Source organism: Sinocyclocheilus anshuiensis, unplaced genomic scaffold (assembly GCF_001515605.1).
Source record: "Sinocyclocheilus anshuiensis isolate Anshui unplaced genomic scaffold, SAMN03320099.WGS_v1.1 scaffold453, whole genome shotgun sequence".
Taxonomy (NCBI): Eukaryota; Metazoa; Chordata; class Actinopteri; order Cypriniformes; family Cyprinidae; genus Sinocyclocheilus; species Sinocyclocheilus anshuiensis.
Genome location: NW_015537979.1, coordinates 479,245 through 488,652, shown reverse-complemented (window position 1 = coordinate 488,652; position 9,408 = coordinate 479,245). Strand labels below are relative to the sequence as shown.

General features: G+C 37.8%; 1 protein-coding gene across 1 annotated transcript; it reads right to left on the bottom strand.

Moving 5' to 3' along the window:
- Positions 1 to 3,377: 3,377 nt before the first annotated feature.
- Positions 3,378 to 8,213, bottom strand: LOC107673029 (potassium voltage-gated channel subfamily A member 2-like). The gene is made up of 3 exons (XM_016466455.1): positions 8,193 to 8,213; positions 7,139 to 7,539; positions 3,378 to 5,709 (listed from the first exon to the last, which is right to left on the bottom strand). The coding sequence occupies exon 3, from the start codon at positions 5,567 to 5,569 to the stop codon at positions 4,085 to 4,087; it is 1,485 nt and encodes a 494-aa protein (XP_016321941.1). The 5' UTR covers positions 5,570 to 5,709; positions 7,139 to 7,539; positions 8,193 to 8,213; the 3' UTR covers positions 3,378 to 4,084.
- Between the last annotated feature and the right edge of the window lie 1,195 nt (positions 8,214 to 9,408).

The following is a 9,408-nucleotide window of genomic DNA, read 5'->3' as shown; positions in this document are numbered from 1 at the left end:
TCAACCCCAAAACACCTCTGTTATGATCTGTTTCTGAATCACATCTGCTCATCTTTCCTCTCAATCTTGGTCTGTTCATCTATCTGTTTGTTCATTCGTCCACCCGTCTTTATCTATATATACAATGCATTTCCATATTGCATGTACATGTTTATAGCAAATGAGGGCTTTTTTTATCCATAAATCATGCCTGAGTGTGAAAAGTAAAGCCTGTAATGACATTCAGTTGAATATTGATTAGATATAAAGGCTTGGTTTGATTGCTGATACATTGATATACCGCATTACTCGATAGGCAAAGCTTCTATGATAATTACAGGTTCTTTTTTTCTCAGTGTTTGTGCTTAATGTATATGAAGTCTACTAATACTACAATACATCTAGATTTGGATGAGGTTTAAACGATATAATTGCAGCTGTCAATTTTTTTGACTATTAAGAAACTGCGTTACATGGTGGAGGTGTTTTATAAAGCTATAGCTTGTGTTAAGACAACAATGAAAGCAGTGGATTTTTTGAAAGTATCATCACAAAGCTGTGTTCATATATAGGCGTTAAAAGTATTTGAAATCTCTAGAGTATTACAAATGTACAGACCGACTGACGTAGTGAATATATTCAAAACAATATATTCACAATTTCAGACTGGATGAGGCAGCTATGGAGATGCTATTAAATACGATACTTTCAGAGCATCAGTTCGGCGTATTTCGCTATAAAACACTAACTAAAATTACGACATCTTATCAATAATCCCTTCGTCTCAAAGACGATTGTAGCCCTGGCAGTGTAAAAGGGCTTGCCTGGTTACTGCATGCCATCCTTTGCATGGATATCCAATGTAAAAGCGCTTCTGCATGCATTCAACAACACACATAGAAAAGAAAAAACATTGAGAAAGTCTGTTTTCCAGAGGCGACTGACAAGCATCCTCAGAGTGGCGTATGTTATGTAGGATATACAGTCATTAAAACAGGATGTGATGGAATCGGTGAAGGTAAATATGAAAGGATGAAAAAATTCATTGTGATTCTAAACTATGCTTTTCTTTAAAAAATGATGATAGAGGCAAATTATATATATATATATATATATATATATATGCATACACACACACACACACACACATATATATATATATATATATATATGTATGTATGAATAAATGCCTTAAACTATGACAAATAAGTCAACATGATTTTTATAACTTCACAAATCCCTCTTAATCTCATGTCCTTTTCATACTCTAATCGATTCATTTCAACATTTTTCTAATCAAATATCGTATTTTGCTTAGACGCATGTCAAAAAATGGGTTGTGAACAGTTTCATGTTGACTTTAAGTGACTTCAAGAATGTCATCACATTCTTGACACAAGTTCATGTCTTTTCGAGAGACCAAGAAAAGTGTCCCATCCATTAAGGCTGAATGTTAAAGTAACGGCTGCAATATGTTGCTCACTTTTCCAAGTCTTCTTAAGCGATCTCTGCTTTCTCTAAACATTTCCTTAAAACTGGTGAAAGCAGGTAGCATGGCTTAGCATAGGTTCAAACCCCAACCCTCACTCATGGAAGCTATGAGCAGAGGAAGTAAAAGTGTTATTAGGTTAGGAAGTCTTGCATTTGCAAAGGGTGGAGTGAATGGTGCACCACACTCTTGGATATGGCAGTATTGCCTCACTGAGAGGCTTTTCAAGTTTTCAAAAATAATTTGCGTAGCTTTGATGGCCAGAGGCTACCTCTCATTCAGCCAGCATAACAGCAAACATAGTGGTAAGGAGATCTGCCAAGTATTTTGGCAGTGGAGTGAATGTAATTCTGAGAAAAACCTTGGGCAGTTGAACGTGTTTAACCTGGGGTGGTAGGGTATGTACTGTTTAGTTACCATAGAGCTTTTCTACTTCTCAACTGTAAATTGCATAGGTCCTGAGCCACTTGGATTTCAAAACAAATGGTGTTCTGCTATTTTATCCCCACATTAAAGACCCCATGAAATGGTTTTATAAAAACAATAAATCAATAAATAAAGTCACTAGTGTAAAAACAATAAAAATATGTTTTGTGATTTATTTGTTACTTAAAAAATATGATTTCGTAAGTACACATGGCTTCATTTTAATGGAGAAATATACCTTTGCATATGCATAATGGTGTAGTTACATTATCTACTAGCAGGGGCTAAGTATTGACACTAACCAGCCAAACCTAGTTGGCACTAGAGGAAGGAGACTTTCTCATTCTAGGGAGCATTTCATCAACCAAATTTAAAAAATGCCCCTAAACAGATGAAACTATCAATATTTTGCTTCATTTTTTCAGAAAGGCTGAAAATTTGAAATATACTTATAAAAAAAAATCTCAAAACTAACTGGATTAAAAGCTGCAACAGACAATTTTGATTTCATGAGGTCTTTAACATCAACACAACAGACCAAGTTAGAGAAACCATCTTTAGTTATGAGGATAGGCTACAGACTAGACATGTTAAATGTACCAACATTTAATTTGACAAAATCTTCAGAATCCCTTGTTATTAAATCAGGGATTGAGATTTTTTTAAAGTTAGATTTCCCCCACATCCAAATGTGGTGCTTTGAAATGCTCATTTTAATTGGTGCATCTCACTCTCCCTCGCTTAATTAAACCAAACTACGAAATGAACAACCTTGATGGCATTCAACCGTGAAAGTGGGCTATTACACTATAACTAATATATTAAGCCTACTAACATAGAAAACTATTTGCAAAATCTTGTAACCTTAAAAAAAACAAGCATTTATAATATTGCACATACTGTTAATCTCACAGAGAAAAATATTTATATTGATAAAGATATGAATGCTTATTTCTAGTTTTGTAAGTATCATTCTTACTACATGCATCTACAAGGACTGTGTACCAGACATGCACCACAAAAGTAGTAGAATATTTCCTATCTCTTACAAAAGCTATTCAAGGAAGCATCATTTTCATACAGGTTTTATCCAAATTCTCCAGCATCATATTATGAGCAGGATGCACCATGAAATGGCACAAAAATGTAAAAACAATATAAAAATGCAATAAATAGCGGCAGTGAACTTCATCTTTGGTGACCTGACTTAGTAAGCTAGTATTTTGCTGTTGTTGGCTGCAATGTCACAGTAAAATATCTACACTCCTGCAACCCCTCGTCAGGCGCTTGTAGTGGTAGATGTTCATTACAAAAGACATTTCTCATACACATGGAATGCTTGGAAGTTTACAATGCTGGAAAAAGTAAGTGACGGGAGGAAATGATGCAATGGAGGGCAGCTGCTCATGCAGTATAGTGGAATGACGACGATGGAAAAATGGGCAACTTCAAAACAATCTCCGCTCCACTTTCAGGTCTGTTTACTCTAAGACAGGACACACTGAGATCCTAGAACGTTGGCAGCAAAAGAGGGGAAAATGGTCATAGAGATTTAACCGGCTTTCCAGGCCCCCAAGATTGGTCATGCATGTATTTCTCCGTCACAAGATGAAATGTTATATTTTTAGGTACCACACATGGTATGCCATTGTGGCTGGCAGGACAGGCAGCATTTGTGCATTCACAGAGAAATACATCCTCCATGGTGATTCTTCACAAATATGTTAACTCCTTCATGTTTTAAAGCCACTGATCAATTTGGAGTGACAAAATTGTTGTTCTTTTAAGGTACAAATACACTCGAAAAAGACTCAAGGGGTCCTCAGGTTGGCAGTGAATGGGGGAATGGGAGTCAGGAATTGGTCCCTCTATGCTACGCTTGTATCTATCGGTTAGGCTAGGATTTGGCTACTGTTGCAAGCAGAACGACTACTAGAACAGTCACACAGAAAAGACAAACTCCATGCAGACACTGAACACAAGGATGCAAAACAACAAGTTTTCCAGAACTTGCGACAGGGAATGGGGGTGGAATGATGGACAGGTCTTCTTTACTGATCCTTCTCTCAAATGGACGCGTTCAAGTCCTCCCATCTTGAAACTCTTGCACGAGGCGTCTGAAGCCTTCAAAACTGGGGTTTGCACTCCCCTACTTAATCTCACCTTCTTCAACAAGGCTGATCAAAGCAGTTATACATCTGTAAGCATTTTGGTGATGTTAACATAGTTAGTGTTGGTTAGGGTGCAGTTGCCGGTCTTGATGTTCTCCTCTCGAAAGTCCTCGTTGCTGTTGTTCACAGCTTCTTGAATTTCCATGTAGTCAGACTTGCTCATGGTTGACCCGCTGCGGCTCTTTTTCAGATCCTCCGAGGAGTCTATCTTGGGGACGCTGGTCACGTTAAGGTACTGGGCCTGTTCCTCGCCTTCTGTCTCTCGATGGTAGAAGTAGTTGAAGTTTGAGACTATGACAGGCACGGGCAAGGCAATGGTCAGCACACCAGCGATAGCACACAAGGAACCCACAATTTTGCCACCGATTGTAGTTGGAACCATGTCACCGTACCCTACTGTCGTCATTGTGACCACTGCCCACCAGAAGGCATCGGGGATGCTAATAAACTGCGAGTCAGCCTCGTCTGCCTCTGCGAAGAAGACGGCACTCGAAAAGAGGATGACTCCGATGAAGAGAAAGAAGATAAGCAGCCCTAGCTCCCTCATGCTGGCCTTGAGCGTTTGCCCGAGAATCTGCAACCCTTTCGAGTGCCGGGACAGTTTGAAGATCCTGAAGACTCGTACTAATCTGATGACCCTCAAAATGGCAAGTGACATGGCTTGCTGCCCTTGCTGACCATCCTCTGGCTTCTCTGCTAGCTCTGTGCCCAAGGTGATAAAGTAAGGTATTATAGCCACAATATCAATGATGTTCATTATATTGACAAAGAAGCCTGCTTTGCTGGGACACGCAAAGAACCGCACCAGGAACTCGAAGGAGAACCATATGATGCAAAGGGTCTCCAGGATAAAGAAAGGGTCAGTAAAGTAGGAGGAAGTGTAGCTTTTTGTTGAGTTGGAGCCCATGGGAATTTTGTCCAGGTCCAGGTCCTCACTGCGAAAAACTGGAAGTGTCTCCAGGCAAAAACTGACTATAGATATGAGAATGACCATGACGGAAATGATGGCAATAATCCGGGCAGGCCCTGAACTTTCAGGATACTCAAAGAGCAGCCATACCTGCCTCTGAAACTCATTTTCTGGCAGGAGTTTCTCCTCTTCCTTAATAAATCCTTCATCCTCCCTGAACATCTCGATGGCTTCTTCCCCGAGCTCATAAAAACGTATCTCCTCAGAAAAAATATCCAATGTCACATTGACAGGCCTCCGCAGCCTGCCACCTGACTGGTAGTAATACAGAATGGCGTCAAAACTTGGGCGGTTCCTGTCAAAAAAGTACTCGTTCCTCAGAGGGTCAAAATAGCGCATTCTCTTTTTGGGGTCCCCAAGCAATGTCTCTGGGAACTGAGACAGAGTTTTGAGCTGCGTCTCAAAGCGCAGGCCAGAGATGTTAATGACCACCCTTTCACAGCACTCATGGTCTGGTTCCGGGTCATACGTGTCCTGTGGCTGACCCGGAAGAGCTGCGGCTTCATCACCTGGGTCGCCTGTGGCAACAGTCATGCTGTGAATGAATGCAACCTGCAGTTTGTGGTCAGGATGCGACGATGTTGCCTCTAAAAGTTTGTGGGAAAGTAGCAGGGAAATTTGGGGCTTCCTTTCACTGGTTAACACCTCCCTCTTGCATCAGAACTCAGGAAACACTGAAAGAAATATAAAGCAGAAAAAAAGATTACTTAGGCCAACAAGCATTCTTTTCAGCATGCACACTACAACAATGCAATGTGCTTACTAAATATGAATTTATTCCACTCTACTGTGAGTTTATTTGGATTCCTCACAATTCATAAAGAACTCATTTTGTTTTTGAACTAATATAGCAAGTTACTCAAACACCATCAAATCAGCAAAGAAAGTGAAGAGACATCAAAGCACTGCACAAGGATCCAAAGCATGACTGCTAAGGAAATACACATAAAGCATGGCTACAGAAAACCAGGGCATCTAAAAACATCTATCAATCACATGGAGAAGTCAGCCTGACCACTTTACACATTGTATTTGCTTTTATCTTCCAAGTAGATCAATACTTGCCATGGCAAGACTGTATAATTCCTCTTAGGATTCAGTTATGCACTGTAAATCTAATAACAGCCCGAGTGCACTTAAATCATAATTGGATATTCCAAAACCTCCCCAAATGTATTTCGCCAAGAGAGCAAGACTGCTTGAGATAGAAAAGTTGAAGAAATGCAACACTGTCTACCTTAGTTCCCCAAAAATAGGTAAATATATGTTGACAAATATATGTAAAAAAAACAAAAAACATATACGTCTATGTTTACATGCACATCATTTTCCAATTAAGGTCTGTATAGTGTATACCATTTAGGGCTGTAGTCTGAAAAATAACTTTTCATGCTGTACAATAATTGCAGTATTTTTGTATTGTTTTGGGAAATACTGCAGATGATCTTGTAATATATTTAGGCAATAGTAATTTATTTGTAATGTAATTAAGTAGGAGGATCACATAGCCTCATTGCTCCATAAATGTGCTTCTTCAATAGCATGATTTTTTTTTTTTTTTTTTTTTTTTTTACAAATGTGGTTATCTATCATCTAGAATTACATATGCATATATAAAGGAATGTTAAATTATGGTGGATTTCTGGAGTAAGGTGTTGATTATATGATCCAACATTGTAATTTGGATAATTTGCCATAGAAACCAGAATATTGGTTATCAGTTATGTGGTTAATATCATGTTAATGTGTGCATAATGGGAATATAAACAAATTCTGATCAGTACTGGACTATTCTTGTGCATCTACAATAACTGCGGTCAGTGTCTCTACTGCTTAAACTAGCCTCACAGTTTGCTAGGCTGCTCTTAATTGTTTTAAGCTGGTCTCCCAGCCTGCCTAGCTTAGGCTGGTTTTAGCAGGGGGTGGTCATCTAAATCACAGACAAACATATGAATCATTGCAGTGTGTCTAATTAAACATATTCATCCAGCTTCAGTGTGTTATTCAAATACAAAACAACTTGAAGCGTCCATGAAGTCAGTCAGCTCAGCATCCACAGACAGTATAACTACAATAAGCAAAGAGTAGGTTACGCAAGCTTACCTGCAAGCACCAAGGGTCCCCAAAGCGCCGAGAAATCATTTGCTAAATGATTATGTTTACATGACACCAGCAGGACTAATAAAACGTCTCGTTGCCAGGGTCAGTGGTGTCTTTCAGCAGCCATTCATTACAGGTACTGCAATGATCCTGGTGTTCCTCCCTCCCGCTGCGCCAGATCTGCCGCGCCGGACTCGAATATATCCGCCCGTATGCGCCTTCAGGACAAACGGGAAACATACAGCAGCGTGTCTCAAAGAAATGAAAGGAGGCAAAGCGGAGAGGACTCCCTTATGGCGTTATTTGCAAAGAGCTTCCCATTGAAACGGTCCAAAGATGCTAAGGTCAGCAAAATCTGACGCCCCCTGTGTCCTCACAGTGTTGTCTCGACTCAATACAGAGATCTGCAAAGAAACAGGGGAGCTGTTTGCGTTGGGCGTCGCCTCAAGCATGCTCACATTACACAAGATAGTAACATTTAACGCAAGAGACTGAGGACAATTGCCTGAATACGCGTGGCCGCTCGAGTTTGGTGGCCAAAATGATGCTCTGAGGAGTGGCAACATCTTGTTGTTGAGCAAACGCGCTCATCTTATGGGCAAAAATCCATAGAGCATCACGTTTCAGATGTTCCCAGTCTTAATTTTGCTGTTTTTTTTTGTTTTTTTTTCCCGTTGCGCAAAATCAGCGATCCTTTTAAGCTGTTATCCAATTGTCCAAAATTTTTATTTTTTTTATTACAGGACACATTCAGATTCCAGACTCATGCACCCATGAAAAGCACATCACACCAGCTGTGATCAGTGTTTTAACCCCTTCAAGCAAGCGCGAGGCGTCTGCAGCGACATGCTTCAGCAATAGGTTCCTCTGTCTAGGTGGATGATAAAAGCATGCCCATGCATTACTGTGCTAAAGGCATTCACGCATTTCGTTTCACTCAAGACATTGATGCATCAAAGCATGCATAAAAAATAAATAAAAAAGTCAACCTTCCCGAGTTGTTTTCAAGATGCAAAATATCCATTAAAATATGCACAGGGATTCCTCGTGCGTTTACTTGTGCTCTCCTCCTTCATTTTAGGGAGTGGCGCGGCGTGAGCGAGCCATTCCATTTCAAAGTACAACTTTTCGTCTTTTACTCATAATTATTGTGTTAGAGCGAGCGGTTCAGGCTGCAGTTGGGCACTGCTGCGCATACAAAGGGACTACAGTGAGCTGTGCTGCTGCTGCTGCTCACCACCACTCCTTACCACTATACAGCGTGGGCAAATTAAAGGGGAAGCGCCTCCTCTGCGCTAATTCAGCTGCTGCTACTGGTACCTCACTGCATCTGGGATCAGTATGAGCATTATCAGAGTAAATCACATTTATTTCCGTTTATTAAAATATGCATTTGTCGAAATATTTATTAAAATATATATATATATTTATTTAAAATAGTATGTGCAATATTTTAAAACAAATAATATTGATGATGATAATAATAATAACCTTGAATAAATAAACTTGAATAATTATAATATGTATTATTATTATTATTATATTTTTACGATATGAAGTTGTCATGTTACACATTTTTATGTTTAATATAATTGTTAATAATAAATAAATCATATAATTATTTAGATATATGAATGTTACACATATTTATCATTAACATGTAAAAAATAGTAGGCTATTCCTGTCCAAATGACCTTTTTATCATTTTACTTATAACTCTAATTATTTATAACTCATTTTTATTCATTATTCTAAAAAATAAAATAAATAAATGTAATAATGTTATTTATATATTTATTTTATTTTTATTGATAATTTATAAAATATTTATTGATTAAAAATATGTATTAAAATGTTAATATATTTTAAAATATATCATGCAATATTCTAAAACAAATAATAATAATAATTATTATTATTATTACTTTACAATATAAAGCTGCCATATTACAACTGTAATAACTTGTATATTTTATATAATTGTTTATAATAAATATCAGATAATGATTTAATTATATAAATGTTACATTCATTATTAACATGTACACAATAGTATTCCAGTCCAATTGCCCTTTTATTATTTAATTTATTACTCTAAATTGTATTCATTATTCTAAAATAGTATAAATAAATAATATGTGAAAATAATTCAATGTCATATTAGAAAATTAATAATAAAATTAATATTTGGGGGGGGGGGTGACAATGCAAAGTAAATAATACCTAATGTGATTAATTCTTTTATATTTAAATAAATATATTTATGACAATTA